This window comes from Rosa chinensis, chromosome 5, assembly GCF_002994745.2.
Source record: "Rosa chinensis cultivar Old Blush chromosome 5, RchiOBHm-V2, whole genome shotgun sequence".
Lineage (NCBI taxonomy): Eukaryota > Viridiplantae > Streptophyta > Magnoliopsida > Rosales > Rosaceae > Rosa > Rosa chinensis.
The window spans coordinates 34,733,680-34,750,227 of record NC_037092.1 but is presented as its reverse complement, the minus strand read 5'-3'; the positions used below and the strand labels follow the sequence as shown (position 1 = coordinate 34,750,227).

At 37.5% G+C, this 16,548-nt stretch overlaps 1 protein-coding gene across 1 annotated transcript; it reads left to right on the top strand.

Moving 5' to 3' along the window:
• Nucleotides 1-14,072: 14,072 nt before the first annotated feature.
• On the top strand, nt 14,073-16,218 carry LOC121049572 (structural maintenance of chromosomes protein 1A-like). The gene is made up of 3 exons (XM_040507309.1): nt 14,073-14,653; nt 14,856-14,930; nt 15,238-16,218. Exons 1-3 carry the CDS (start codon nt 14,561-14,563, stop codon nt 15,397-15,399), a joined length of 330 nt encoding a protein of 109 aa, XP_040363243.1. The 5' UTR covers nt 14,073-14,560; the 3' UTR covers nt 15,400-16,218.
• The last annotated feature ends 330 nt before the right edge of the window (nt 16,219-16,548 follow it).

The following is a 16,548-nucleotide window of genomic DNA, read 5'->3' as shown; positions in this document are numbered from 1 at the left end:
CATATTGATGCCCTGAACCCTCAAGTTAATATACACTCACCCCAAAGAGTTATATATTACACAAGCTTACGAATTAAATTGTCAACAACAAGACAAAACGTAAATGCTCCTCAGAGCTCACTACAACGGAAGTCCAAATAACGGTGAAGTCACAAAGATGGTTTCCTACCGTAAAGCTGCTAGCTCGCTGCCTTAACCTCGATTATCCTAACCTGCAGGATTAACCCCTACACCGTTTGAATAGTGTACCGGGTTGCCACACAACAAACCTGGTAAGCTTTTGCAAGCCCGTATGAGTAACTCAAAACACACATGCACAACTCACGCCAAAAAGAGGAAAACAACACACACTTTGATTTCCTTAAAACACGAAATAAAGGAGAATAACTCACACTTTAATTTCCTTTCAAATCGGAACATAGAAAACAACTCACACATTGAATTCTATCAGTTGTACCATAAGCGTACCATAGAAAGCAACTCACACCTTGAATTCTATCAGTTAAAACATAGAAAACAACTCACACCTTGTTTCCTATCAAATGTACCATAATCGTACCATAGAAAGCAACTCACACCTTGATTTCTATCAGTTAAAACATAGAAAACAACTCACACCTTGTTTCCTATCAAATGTACCATAATCGTACCATAGAAAGCAACTCACACCTTGATTTCTATCTAAACGTTAATAAGGAAAACAACTCACACCTTGTCCCCTTAAAAACCATTAATAAGGAAGCAACTCACACCTTGTTCCCTAAAAATACGTAATGTCATGAGTTATTAATAACCAATTCCCGTTACCCCATGAATTACCTATATGGCAGACAGATTAGAGCTCTAACTGAAAATGTAACCACTCGTCCGGCCAAAGACGTGATCACCTGATATTCTGCCCAAGGTCTTAGACCTTCGATCCTCGGGCCGCACTGTCCCTTGGAGCAAAACATTAAAGGAGTCGCACAGGACCCAAAATGTTACACAAATCGCAACGCTTTTGAAAACAATCGAAATCAACATTTCTATAATCATTGTTTTCCGAAAAAGCCATAACACAAAACAATAAAAAGCATCAATTCATGCCTATTGCTTTCATACCCAAATCTCAACGCTTTTCAAAACAAATCGAAATCAATCATTTCCACAAATCATTTGTTTTGCAAAAGCCACACCCCAAAACAATAAAAAGCATCATTTCATGCATATTGTTTTCATAAATCCACAAACCACCCAAAACATATATATTTCACGTAAATATATATCTACTAATACATGAATACGTATGTATATATATATACATCCCATAATATATATATATATACACACACATAGTCATCTACTCAAAAATGCCACTAATACCATCTATAGTTTGCAGTTAACTAAATAACTCTCAAAACTATAAGGGTATTCCCATTCGTGAATGAACTTCGTGAGATTACTCACCTTAAAATCCCGCTGCGTCTTCTATACAGAACCGAACTAACACTATCACCAACCACTCGTCCGATTCACCTTTCGAAGCACCTAATCACCAATGATCTCAAATCAGTAACAATTCACAAATGATTCAAGTCCGAAACCCTTGTTTTGAACTAAAATCCCCAAAGTGGCGCTAATCGAGGCGAAACCACATCCGAGACCTCCCAAAGTCTCCGGAATACGTCCACGATCGATGTGACCAAACCACAAGTCGATCGGACGCTCAAATCCTCACGGATAGAATAATCGATCGGTATGAAACTGCAAAAATCATAACAATTCCATACGAACTCCAAAATTTGCATATTATATATCGAAACGCTCGTATCAACGAGTAGAACATATATAATACCAAAAACAGTTCCTTAAGTGGCCGGAACACCGCTGGAACGCCACCACAGACGGTGGTGCACCGCCGCCGGCCAAAAACTCATTATTTCACAAAACTCCCAACATCAAAAAGCTTCATCTAAGCATGCTTGTGAATTCTCATAACTAGCTCGAAGTCAGAAAACAAGCATAAAGGGTCGAAAACTACCTCACAAGCCATGAACAGTAATCCGGACTGAATTGAACAAGATTTCACGTGAATCGATCCAAACAACCACCAAGGATCAATCAAGGAGGCTGCTCTGAGCTCAACCAAGAAGGCTTGAAGTCTCGCCGACGTCGGAACAAGGATTTCCGACCGGGTCTGAAATCCTCCAACTGCACCGCTTTGCTGCACTTCCTCCACCACGAATCGCCGCAAGAGGCTGCCACAGAGACGACCGCATGAGAGAGGCGAATCGTTCTGTGCAGGTTTCAAGGTTAGAGGTGGCCGGAGATCGCAGAAAATCCGGGTCGGGTCGTCGGGTTCGGGTCGGGTCACGCGCAAAGAAGAGAGAGAACAGAGCTTCTGATTTCCGGAAAAAGAAGAAGGAAAGAAATGGAAATAGTAAGTTTCTGAAAATGGAAACTACTATTTATAGAATTTTCCCAAAACTTCAAACGCTCATAACTTTCTCATACGAACTCCAATTCTCGCGTTCCACATGTCCACGAACTCGTATCGACGCGCTCTATAACTTTCGTGAAGGAAGTTTTCGGAGAATCCCAACGCTTCAAAAGTCAACCTTTGCAACCCCCCTAAAGTCACACTTTCCGAATAAAAATTCATCCGAAACACTTCCGCTCCATCCACGAGCCACGAAACCGTCCAACAACCAAAAATTAGATTCCGGAAAATCCTCGGAAAATAATTACGAATTTCCGGGGCATCACAATATGGCTTTTCTCTTAAACACAAATTGTAGAACAACACCACGAAAATGAAAGTACCACCTGGAACCACATAAGCTAAAGCCCAAGATATCTAATCTGCAGCTTGTATCAGAATTGTACTAAATGTGTACACAACACACACACATATGCACACAAATAGTTACATGCCTTTGCATTAAACTCACACGGCCCATCAATCCTACTCTCAATATCCAAATACCAGCTGAATAAACAACATACCAATCAAATCAAAAAGACCAAACAGCACCTAGGCTAATTAGATTTTGCTCAATGCTGTGAAGTTTATCGCTATTTCCTGAGAAACGAAGCCAATATTTCTTGGCCCTCACAATCAGTCCACACAATCAAACCCTAATCGAACCGCAAAATCAATAGGAAATTCAAAACGAGCTGAGACACAAAAAAGTGAATCAACAAAATGCAGGAAGTGAGAACAAAGTACGAAATTGAAGATGCAGAGAAGGTGTTCGATGAAATTACCAAGAGACAAAAAACGAGAGAGAGAGAGAGATATAAAGGCTTGTCCTGAGCTCAAAGAAACGAGATGAACGGATACTTCTACCGGAAGCAAACCGGAACCCTCATGGCACGAAACGAGGATGGTTTTTGTTGAGCTCCAAATCAATTTGTCCTGAACTCCAAATCGATTGCAATCCGGAGGGCGTGGTTTTTGTTGAGGCGGAGAACAGCTTCGTCGTGGATGACTTTGTTGAGGTGGAGAGCAGCTCCGAAATCGACTTTGAGTATAGGGAGAAGGTTTTCTTTGGAGATGCATTTGTGACAGAGAAGGTTTTCAGAGAAGATTTTCAAGAGAATAACGTAACATAAATGAGCTGATTTTCAAATCAAATCTTTTTTTAAAAAAGAAAATTAATACCTCATTTACGGCATGCTTGAAAAGTATGTCGTAAAAGACTAGTAAAATAACTCATTTACGGCACACATATTTGTGCACGCCGTTAATAGATGACTAAATTTACGGCACACATCAGATGCACGCCATGAATGACCTGAAGAAAGACATTCTGACGGCACACATGAGATGTGCGCAGTAAATGACAATCTTTTACAACACATGTCAAATGTGCGCCATAAAATGTGTGTCGTAAAAGACCAGTTTTGTTGTAGTGTCTAATTCCCCATTTAAAAATGCTGTTTTAACATCCATTTGGTGCAATTCCATATTATAATGTGCCACTAAAGCCATTATCATTCTGAATGAATCTTTTGTGGATACAGGAGAAAAAGTTTTAGTATAGTCTATGCCTTCCTTTTGTGTGAAACCCTTGGCTACCAACCTAGCTTTATGCTTTTCTATGTTACCATTTGCATCCCTTTTGGTATTAAATACCCATTTGCACCCTATGGCTTTCTGGTTTGGATCAGGTTTAACTAGCTCCCATACTTTAGTTTGACTCATGGATGAAATCTTAGCTTCCATAGCTTCCTGCCATTCTTCAACTTCACTGCTTTCTAAGGCTTGTTTAAAACTCAGTGGATCATTGTCTTCTGCAAGGACATCAATTTCTTGCAGGTAAACAGCATAATCACTATCTTCCCCATAAACTGGTCTTCTTTCTCTCTGAGATCTCCTAGGCTAAGGGTTAACATTTTCTAATTGCATATTTTGGGCTACATCAGGTGCTTCATCACCTAAGGCTACTGGCTCTACTGAATTTCGATTGTTGACTTCATTTTCTGAATCAGCAGTTTGCATTTCATTTTCAGACATTAAAGGTAAATTTTTTTCTAAAGTCTCATTTTCTGCAATTTCTTCAAACTCTAAAGACAAGTCTTCAAAACTGAATTGTATTACAGACTACTTCATCCAAGAATTTTGCTTGATTTGTTTCAAAAGTCCTGGTTGTATGATGAGCTGAATAAAATTTATAACCCTTTGATTTTTCACAATATCCTATGAAATGGTAACTCACTGTTTTTGGATCTAACTTCTGTGTCAAGGCATTTGGTGTTTTAGCCTCAGCTTTGCATCCCCAAACATGACAGTGATGCAAGATTGGTTGTTTTCCACACCAAAGCTCATAAGGTGTCTTTTCTACAAATTTACTAGGTGATCTATTGCAAATGTAATTTGCAGTCTTAAGAGCTTCACCCCATAAATATTTTGGCAAACCTGAAGTACACATCATACTCCTCACCATGTTTAACAAGGTTCTATTTTTTCTTTCTGCTACTCCATTTTGTTGAGGGTTATAGGGAGTTGTATACTGAGCTTTAATGCCATTTTCTTGTAAATAAAGTGCAAAAGGTCCCTTTTGCTGGCCTGCCTCAGTATGTTTACCATAGAACTCACCTCCTCTATCAGATCTCACTACTTTAATTTTCTTTTCAAGCTGTAATTCAACTTCAGTTTTATATATTTTGAATGCCTCAAGAGCTTGTGATTTTTCTTACAACAAGTAGATATAGCAGTATCTAGAGAAGTCATCTATGAATGTGATGAAATAAAAATTTCCATAGAGTGTTTTATGTTTGAATGGACCACATATATCTGTATGAATTAGTTCTAAGAGATTTTGACTTTTTAAGGCCTTTTTCTTTCTGTAGTTGTCAAGTTTCCCTTAAAACATTCAATGCAATCATTCAAGTCTGCATAATCCAATGCAGGCAAAATTTTATTTTTCTCGAGTGTTTTAAGTCTTTCTTTAGATGTATGGCCTAGTCTCTTGTGCCATAACTTTGCAGACTTATTATTGAATAGAATTCTTTTTATACTAGTAATGTTGTTATCTGCATTCATGTTTTCATTGTTCTCAATCAATAGAATTTCCTGCTTAATAATAGAACAATCCAATCTCAAATAATTATTTGAAAACATTCCACAACCAATGTATTTAGAACCCTAAAATAATTTTATTCCACTAAAATCAATAATGAGTTTGCATCCAATACTAACTAAAAGACCTACTAAAATAAGATTCCTTTTTAAGGAAGGAATGTAATAAACATTGTCCAGAAAAATAAATTTGCCTAATCCTAAATCGATCTTCAGAGTTCCAATAGCCTGAACTGCTACCCTTGTTCCATTTCCCACACAGACCTGCTGCTCACTTTTCCTTGGTGCCCTCCTCTTTGTTAAACCCTGCAGTGAGGTGGTAATATGAATAGGTGAGCCTGAATCTAATCAATAAGTGTGTGAATCTACATTTATAAAATTAACTTCTAGAGAAAAGACTGAATTAGGAAATGACTCACCCTTCTTGATCATCCAAGCTTTAAAGCCACTGCAGTCCCTCTTCATGTGCCCTATCTTTTTACACAAATAGCACTTATACTTAAAGACTTTTCCAGCTTTAGCTTCTGCAGGTTTCCCAGCTACTTTAGTGATGGTGGTCTTCTTAGGCTTAAGTTTATTATGCTTTTCCCACTTTGGTTTCTCAACCAGATTAACTGTAGTGGTTGGTACTCCCTCTCTCTTAATTCTTTCCTCCTCATCCACACAGATGGAGATTAGATTGTTCAGGTTCCATTTGGTCTCTAAGGCATTATATGAAGTTCTTAGGTTGGTGTAGGTGTTTCACAGAGAATGAAGTGCCATATGCACCACCTGTTCATCTTTAACTCCCATGTCTAGGTCTCTAAGCCTAGAGTTAATGTTAATTAGCTTCATAATGTGCTCCCTCACATTGCCCTTCCCAGATAAACTCAGGCATTGAACTTCCAAGATAACCTAGCTGCTTCAGCTTTGTCACTCTCTCTATATTTATCTGCAATTGCCTCCAGAAAGTCCACGGCTAACTTGGGCTCCTCTATAGACCCTTTCACTGGGTCAGACATAGTACACCTAATCACATTTTTTGCTTTCCTGTTGCTGCTATACCACTCCTTATAAAGCCTCATATCCTCATTTGTACTCTCAGAATCTAGTTCAGAAGGCTGATCCTTAATCAGGCAAAGATCCATGTTTTGATGCATGGACAGGTAAAATTCGACTTGGTGTCTCCACTTCTTATAGTTCCACCCATTAAGCATCTCAACTTGACCTAAGGTCGCAACAAGAGGTCCTAGACAAAAAACGTGTAAGTTACTGCAGTATTCCATTTTCTGTGTGTTAAAACTGTATTTTAATTTTATGTGTTTCATGCATAAGTCTTAAAGAAGGCTACATAACAGAAACATTCAATTTCTCAAGCATTCAGAAACACAATCAAAACAATAACCCCATAGACTGCAGTAATATCAAGCAATGAATTAAAAGGCGCGCGTTAAGGCCTAAAAGGCGTGAAGCATGCTGGAAAAAGCCTCTGTTTTGCAGCTGAGGAGTAGAGGCCACCAAGGCGCTGAGGAAGGCACAGAAGGCGGCGAAGACGCGCCATAAGGCGTCGGGAGCGAACGCCTAAGAATATTTTTTTTTTTTTTTACACACCAAAACGATGTCGTTTTGGTGTTTGTTGAGAGTTGATTCATTTAGGTCAAGTTTTGTACCCAAGCCAATCCCCAAATCACTCAAACAGCCTCCTCAGTCCTCCCCGACTATTCACTCTCAATCCCAATCCCTTACTTGAAAAATTGATAAAATCATGAAGAGCCCATAACTTTTCTCAAGAATTTGGTTCTAAAAGAGGCTATTTGCAGAAATTGGAGCAAGATTTGAAGAGAGTTGGAGAGTTGTAGTTCGATTTGAAGAAAAGGAGTTCAAGACTTCAAGTTATGATCATGGTTCGATAACTTTCCTCGTTTCTTTGGATGGTTTCGTGTTTCTTTGTTATGTGCAATTGGAATTGGAATTTGGACATCTATCATCTATGTATTCTTAATTTCTTACTGAATAATTGAATATGGTCACTGTTTCGTGTTGATTTGTAGATGATTGTGGGTAAATGACTAACAATGGTTGCATTCTATTTTTGACCTGAAGATATAGTTTGCTACTCCTACAACCCTCTTCATCAGTTTGTGTCGTGTATCGAAGTTTATTTGTTTCTTTTTGTTGATTATCTTCAAATTTGGGAATAATATTAAAGTTTAGATGGGTTCATTTCACTTCTTTTAGTTGATTAAGTTCAAATCTGGGAATAATATCAGTTACACTTCTTTTCATTCAAATCACTTGAAATTGATAACTGCTTATTGACAGCTTGTTGAATCTGCAGAAATTGCAGGTTGGTTTGTAGAACAGTCTGTATTGGTTTACATTTTAGCAAGAAAGTATGTTCTTTGCTGGTAGCTCATATGCATTTCATTTCTCTATCTCATATTCATTTCCTCGTTCGGTCTCGCTAAGATGGCATAGGTCTTGATTATTGAATCTGCAGAAATTGCTACGGGAAGGTTTAGCTGATTTGAGTGACGGTCCTAGCTTTAGGACAGTTTCTGTAATGTAAACGTACATGTAATTGTTCTGTTTGTTGGGCCTATGGTCCCTCCTTAATTATGGTATAGCTAGGACTGGTGATTTTGTTGTTCTTGTTCAATAATTGTTAGGACTGGTATAGCTTATGGTATAGCTAGGACTAGTATAGCTTATGGTCCCTCCTCAATAATTGTTCTTGTTCTTTGGTCTTTCAACTTTAATCCTTTGGATTTATTTTAGGTTTGGTGATTTTGTTGAATCATATGGTTTTACTACTTGTTTATTATGAATGGATGACAATTTGTAATGTATTTTTTGTTGCAATACATGTTCTATATATAAGATTAGTTCTATACATAAATATAGGTAATTTATACGTAAGGCTTACGCCTTACGCCTCAAGGCGAACGCCTTGCTGAGGCTCTTCCGACTACTCCTCAGCCTTTTAAAACATTGATATCAAGTAATGCCTTTGTGGCATAAAACTTAACATCCTTAAGGTTCTAAATCATCATGCTATATCCTGCATATACCAGTTATTAATTGAAACAGTCATATCTTTAGATAGGAAAAGTCTCAAAAAATCAAAATAGGCATTTGTGTTTATACATGATGTTGTACCATAATCAAGATTACACAGTGAACATCTTCTTTGGAAGAACAAAATATTAGTGTAATTTTAAAAAATAGTAACACAAGTATTAATTTGTTTAATCTTTAAGAATTTCTCTGAAAAATGATGGATTGCTTTGTGCAACATGATCAAAACTGTAATCAGAAATTCACAAATCAAAATCAATAATTTTGTGCTTTACTTGATTGCTCACAGTTTATTAACTATGTTATGCATATATGAAGGCATAACAAGGCTGCAAAACCATATATCAGGAGATTTGTACTCAATTCTTGTTAGTTCTAAATTTCATGTTTGACTGGAAGCAACAAAATTATCAAGGATATCAACCACAGACATATTTGCATATCAAAACCATCACATCTATACATTCATCAACAATCATAGAATCAATCAATCATTCCACATACGATATTTATATGCAATATGACAACCCTTTCCATATGCTAAACAATAATCCATATGACAATCCTTTCCATAATGCAGAAATTGAAACGCAAGTTCTGATTTCTCAGAAAACATACCTTGGCCTCTGCTACAGCGCTGCAACAATTGTATAGCGGAAGCAAAATTGAAAACAAGATACAAGCAGCAATTTTTAACCCTTTTTCTGAAGATCCAAAAAATTCTAAACGGGGTCTTGAATCCCCAAAACTGAGAATTCATCTCAGTATTGCCCTAAACCATCCGATCCCTTAAGCAAAATGACCGTTATACCTTAACGGTAATATCTGTTAAAATTAATATTTTAATCTGAACTCGGGTTTTGGGCTTTATTTTCTTAATAAGTTGGATTAAGGCTAAAACCGGGTCAAAATTAAGGCCAGCTTTCTAAAACAAAAGGAAAATCATTTTATTTTCTTAAAGAGGTTTTATTGTTTTCTTTCGTTAATTAAACAATGGTTCATGAAGTATGCGTTTTGTGAAAATCCTAGGCTCTGATACCATTTGTTATAAAACAAGAAGCAATCAAGATCATATCACAAAACACATAACACACAACCTGCACACTACTACAAAAATTGAATCAGACGACGGCTAAAAACCGTCGTTTGATACGGAGGTAAAGCGTCGTCTATCGAGGCGCCGTCTGATAAAGATCGATTGTAGGGAACCGTCGTGTGAAGGGCTCGGCAGCATGGCGCGCAGCATGTATGCAGCATGCCGGCAGCCTGTCGACAGCATTAGCTGTTGCGTGACTATTCTTCAGACGATGGGCGACTTTAGAAACTGTTGTGTGAAGGCAATTCAGAGGTCGCTTTATTTTATGGCCGTTGTGTGACTTTCATTCAGACTGCAGTTTTTCAAAGTATCCATTATCTATTTTACATTCAGACGACAGTTTTTATTTTTGGGTCATTGTGACTATTGTGCACATGCGACAGTTTTTTTGTGGTTATTGTTGTCCTAATAGAATGATTCAATGCATTATATTTGCTGGATGTGGAATAAAAAAAGACCAAATTAACTGATCAATATATATATATATATATAGAAGAAATTGTTATAATTCACATCATGCACCAAAATGGATTGTGCAAAGTTAATCTTTTATCCCCAAAAGGAGAACATCTAATAGTACTCTCCTAGCAAAATACATCCATAAATTTACTTGTGTCTAGCTTTGCTGCTCTCATGGCCTCATTGGAGTCTAGCTTTGGAAGTTTCCAAGCACTAACTCTGTAGGATTGCGAGTAATACCCTGATCCTCTGAGATATCCATAACCCAATATCTTTAAGTTGCTTGTTTCTTGAAGCATCTTGCTGGTTCATGGATTACAAGCTCTCTAAAAGAAGATCATGTCCTGCTTCCTCAACAATCACAATAACCATATGTCCATTTTCTGAGTCGTTTTTCAATGAACTCAAAAAGTCCACCTCGTCCTTTTAAGAAAGAAAGGGGGAATCTGGAATCAAACAATAGTCCACATCGTGACTGGCAAGTGTAGCATACATAGCTATGAAACCTGCAACATGAATATATAGGTACTATGTACAACTGCAAGCAGTCAACAATAAAATCAGCATGATAGAACCAAATTCATTTAGCATCTAATGTTTCTTCAATTTCTTACCTTGAAATAAAAGCATGATGTTGTGAGTTTAAGTTCCGGAAGAATTTGAATGGTATAAGGTTGTGTAATTTAGCTTTGCTTCGGAAGAGATTGTTAAATTGCATGACTATCTAGTTGGTTTCCTTGGTAGCTTCATCAAAACACTAAGGGGAAATTTATCAAAGCATGTTATTACATTAAATATGGGATACAGTTGTGCATGAGTAAGGTTAGGTCCGATGCCTAAGTCTCTATTCTTCTCATTGATTTAGTCTCTACATTTTTATTTGTTTATTTTATTTTATGCATTTAATTTTCTTTATCCAAATTCAAATCAACTAAGCCGCTCACTACCACAATTGCTAATACCATCCTCATGATGTTTAGCTTCCAAAGGGCTAAGGTTGTGAACTTGTAAAAAGATAGACAAAATATATTGACGAAGCTGCATACGTACTCTAGTTCATAATCCACATGTTAACGACATATGAGGTTGATATGATTGTCAATTCAATGACATTAAAGCAGCAACAGTGTATTTATAACTAAAGATGTACAGGCCACAACAATTGAAAGACCAAAGAGACAGAAAATTACCATTGCATTTGAAGGAAGTACAAGACCTCTGGGTTTTAGCTAGCGATCTGTGGCCGTAATGACACTTCCAACCACACTCTGTTGAAAAGTAAGCTTGTCAACAAAATAATTTCGAACCATATATGCCAATTTATATATTCTGAGGCACAATTATAAACTAGCAGTAATTGTACAATCCAATAACTACATATTATAAATTAATGATAAACAGAAACCTTGATGAATTCAGCATAATCAAAGCAGACAAAAGGTAGAGTTTGTGTCGGGGGAACAACGAAAACCGAAAACAAAAGCCAGTTATCTTTTCTACTTCTAACTACATTGGAGAGCTTAAAATTAAATTTTATCTTTTCTAAATGGCCTATAGCATCTCACATAAGCTCTAGCTAGTTATCTCACATATTAAGCTTCAAGAACTAAATCACAAACACCCACACAGAGTAATTACCTACAGTGTCCCACAATCCAAGGTTAACTGTGCATCCGCCACCAAATTAGCACTGATGTTGTCAAACACTGTAGGCACAAAATCCTATAACAAAATTTGGAGAAAGAAAACAGAATAAATATGTCATAAATTAATGAAACAAACTAAACATAATAGTTATCAATTATGACGAAATCAACACCTTGCTTTTTACAGTGGGGAAGCTATTGCTGGTATAAGAGATTAGCATGGAATTTTTTCCAATAGCTCCATCCCAATAGTTACACACTTTATGAATCTATCTCTGCAACTTTGCTCCCTTTTACGTTCACCCTTTTAGCTAACTAAGCTCCTCTATGCTCATTCCATGATCTAGTTTGACCCAATTTGCTCTCCCTCTCTCCCTTAGTTTTCTACTCAAATTAGAGCCAAGACAAACACAGTAAGAGCAAACACTAAGTGCTTCAATTACAAATACAAAACCACACACAGACACAGCTAACTGAACTTAAGTAATTCTCAAATGCACAAAACAACATGACTGTTTATCAAAGCTAGCACCTTTGGATAGTGTAGAGGTCCAACTGCTTTTGCCACCCATCAAAGGAACCACCACGATATGAAACCACAATCTCGAATGTCAATCTTGTCCACCTCCAACCCATATTTTGAGAACCTGCAATATTACCATGAAATGAAACAACAATCTAATGTTCCTTAATACATACGAACCTCATCTTTATAAAGTTGCTTCCTCAACATAACCTGTGTTAAACAATGCACCAATTATACCCCAAGTTTGAGGTGAAGATTCTCAAGATCAAAAGACGTTACACACCATATTCATCAGATTGAGGGACAGATGTGGAGGGGAGCATGTTGCAACTGCTGCTTCAATCAAGTGCTTCCCATGCCATCGGACTAGCCTAACACCAATGAGCCGGCCATTGAATCGGGTTCGACAATAGAGAAGACTGAATTGAGATACCAAAAAGAAAAAAAAATTCCTAACCCAGGTCAACCTAGTGACCACCAAGTTCTTTGAAACGCAATTTGGTGTGTGACATCGAGATCGAAGAAAGAGAGAAAGGGGTTGCGGGAGAAAACAAGGGTTTGGGTGAAATAGGGCATTTCAAGTAGAAAACTGAGTTAGTACAAGGATATAGAGGCAGCAGCAATCTTTCATTAATTTAGAATACTAGTGAAAGTAAGCCAACGGAGAATTATGAACCGGTGCCAACAACTGTTTTACCCAGAATCAAAAGCATATAGATCTGGGCAAAAACAAAAGCGATAGACATATCGAGAACGAGAGAGAATTACCCATAGGTAGTGAATGAATTTGTTTTACCAAAGCTAAAGAATGTGAGCTTCAATTTAGTTCAGTTCATTCGACGAGGTACAGACGCAGACGAGAGGGGTTTCGAAGAAGGGGGATGGATGGAGGAGAGGGGTTAGTCCGGCGCGTTTGGGGAGTGCTTGTAGTGCTGAAATCCCTCTTGGTCCCCTTACTACAACAAAGAAAACAATCGCATCAGAAATCAAAATTCAGAAAATCAAAAAGTTAGGTCAAAATCGAAAGGAAGAGAAATTGGATAAACTGTCACTACACCAAAAACCTTATCAGACAACACTTTTTGCACAACAAAAAAAAAAAAAGTGTTGTGTGATGAAGGAAAGTGAATCACACAACGCGTTTACAAAACTTGCGTTGTATAAGGCGGTTAAAATTCTGAACTTTTTAGGTAGAAGGTCATCGCACAACAGTTACAAGAATATTGTGTTGTCTGAATGAAACAAAAATAGCGGCAGATTTCCCTCCTAGCCTGACTCAAATTTGGCCCCAAATTGATACTCTACAGTACAACAGAATAGTTATATCTGTTGTATGAGTGTAGCTTGCAAAATATCATACAACTATTTTTTTACTTTCTGTTGTCTGATAAATGGAGATATATTGGGAATGTTTGGATATGTGTAGATTTGCTTCAAAATAGCGCTTACTCCCCCTTAAAACCTACAGATTCTGATTAAGATGTATCTAGTAATTGCATACTCCCACAACCAAATTACTTATTTGTGTTGTGTGAATGAATAATAACTAAACCTAGCACTACTCTACATGCAATCAAAGCATATAGCGGGAACTTTCCCACTTTGAAATCTCAATTTAAGTTTTATTTTTATATTATCAGACAACATAACTTGTTTTTTCCGTTGTCTAATTCATAAATACAAAAGGAAAAAGAGCCATCTCGATCTATGGTAGACGAAATGGGTCATTTTCAACACTCGGACGAAATACTGAAATAGTCTTTTGCTCTTTTCTTCGAGCCATCTCCTCAAACAGCCTTTCCCCAATTGTATCAATTTGAAATCTCCAATTGCCAAAAATCCAGACGTCTTCGTGATCCCTTTTTGCTCAGTTTCCTTTCTGTTTCAATTCACATAAATCCAATCAAAGATTACCTCCATTCCCATCTCCAAACCCTAATTTCTCTGAATCCCAGTTTCCTTCAGTTTCGAACCACTCCTTCATCGTGACCAGGCCATCGTCTGACTCCAAACTCTAGCCCAACGTTGTCAAGGTTATAACTGGCTGTCAGTCGCCGTTTGCACCATCTTCTTCTTCGTCAATGTCATTACGACGAGTTCAGGCCAAAAGAGGGAAAAATAGCGCCCCTCGTCTCTCTAATCACATAAAGCCCTAATCTTTTCTTAGGGTTAAGAGTTGAGTTGAAGTTTGGAAGTGTTTTGAGTTTCGTTTGATGGAAGAGGGAGGTGGATGTTGGCGAATCCTTGGTCGTGTAATGGTCGGAGGATGGTGGTGGCGGGTCTGTGTGGAAGTTCGTCATTGTTTGGTGCGTTTCTGGGTCTTAATGGGTTTTTCAATTTAGTTTTTGGTTTTTCATATGTGATTAGAAATGATGTTATTCATTGGAATTCTGTGTGGAATCAGAATGGTTAAGTGATTCTGGTTAGTTTGATTTGTATGAGAATTTGTAGAGAACCCTTATTTGACATGAAACTTGTGTTATTGAAATGAGTTTTATGTATGTGTAGGATGGCAAGCTGGGGCAGGAAATGCATGTATTTGAAACCGAAATTGGAGAAGTTGGCAGTCGATTACTATTCAAGGTAGTTTTGACACTTGATAGTTACTGAACTTCTATTAATGTTATAAACAATGTCATATGGGAACTGCAGAACACTGATATTTTGCTCTATTGAAGCTGTTCTACTTTGTGAGTTACTATCTTTGTATGCATTAAAAATAGGTTTTCATTAACTTAGACCTTCATTCTTTTAGTTTGTAAAAACATGAAATGATTGTTGGGGAGCTTAGGATATAGTTTGAAAAAGATGCATGTCTTGATGATATCCAGCCTTGTTGTTTCCAGAATGCCCTTTTGCGGTTCTGATACTGATCCTTGCATTTCTGCAGTATTTGAAAGAACAAAGGCTTCCTCCTCAGACATTCATACCTCTCCAATCTGTTCGTGTAAAGCAAGCAATGGAGAGATTGCATAACTTGGGTGGTACTGCAAAGCTGGTTTTTGATGTTGTCCAATATCCTTTCTTCATGCTATTGATCCAGAATTCTTGATAACAAAAGTTCCATAATTATGTGTTGTTGTTTTCATCTTATGGTACAGTAGAGATTGAAGTATGATGTGTTATTTTATGCTTCTACCAGTGCCTACATTGGTTTAGTGTGCAAACTTTTATTCTCACAAAGTATGTAGTTAAGAAGATACGCAATCTTGTGTAATCTTGTTGGTGTTTGTCTGCATGTGTAGTGCATATTTTGTAGCCTTTTGTTTATATGGATAGGAATAGGCAGAGACATTATGTGTCTGCTTGATACACACACACACACACACATTTCATGTTTTCCAGCATATGCAGTATTGGAAGTATCTTTGATCTTGTCCAAAAAAAAAAATTAGAGGCTTTTATGTTCTCATTTTTTTTCTTCCATCTATAGCACGAGTTTCCTTTATGCAACTCCTCACTCCTGTGGTCCTCTCCCACAAAGAATTTGAGTTTTCAACTACTAATAATCATCCATATTAATATCATCTCTGCATTTATTTTGGTTAACATGTTAATGCATGGAAGCATCAAGTAGACACCTTCACTATTTCGTGGTTAGCTATCACTGTAGTTCACCCTCCTGATCATTATGCTATGTTCTATCCTTGATGTATTGCCTCTATTCCTGGTAAATTTTTCACTTGTAAGAAAACTGTAAGTTTATTGATGAGAATCTGCAAAATGGTGCTATTAGTTTGTCTACTTAACAACCAAACATTTGATCATGCCTTGGAGAAGGCTATTCTTAACAACCAAACATTTGATCATGCCTTGGAGATCCGTTTGCAATTGTAATCGGGCAGATCTACATGATTCACCCCACCCCACCCCACCAAACATTTGATCCATGTGGTGTCTGAATTAGGTTTTGATTTGAGTTCCAAAAGGTGGAACACTTCAGATCCGCCTCCAGCAGCTCTCACTACCTCTTCAAGTGCCTCGGTCACATCCGCTTCCCCAACTTCGACGACATCGTTTTCGATAAGGTCCGCTCTCTCTCTCTCTCTCTCTTTCTCTCTTTCTCTCTCTCTTCATTTGCTTCTGAGATCAACATCGGAGCAAATGCAGACTCGATTATAGGTATTCATCAGTTGAGATAAATCCCATCTCCTTCTTTCCAATTCTTTCTATCCTCGATCCTATTTTCATTTTTTGCTAT

Bases quoted from the DNA above. Each gene is read 5' to 3' on its own strand.
- LOC121049572 (XM_040507309.1), top strand. From the start codon at position 14,561: ATGGAAGAGGGAGGTGGATGTTGGCGAATCCTTGGTCGTGTAATGGTC. The intron at 14,654-14,855 runs GTGCGTTTCTGG...ATGTATGTGTAG, and splicing joins TGGAAGTTCGTCATTGTTTG to GATGGCAAGCTGGGGCAGGA. The intron at 14,931-15,237 runs GTAGTTTTGACA...GCATTTCTGCAG, and splicing joins GCAGTCGATTACTATTCAAG to TATTTGAAAGAACAAAGGCT.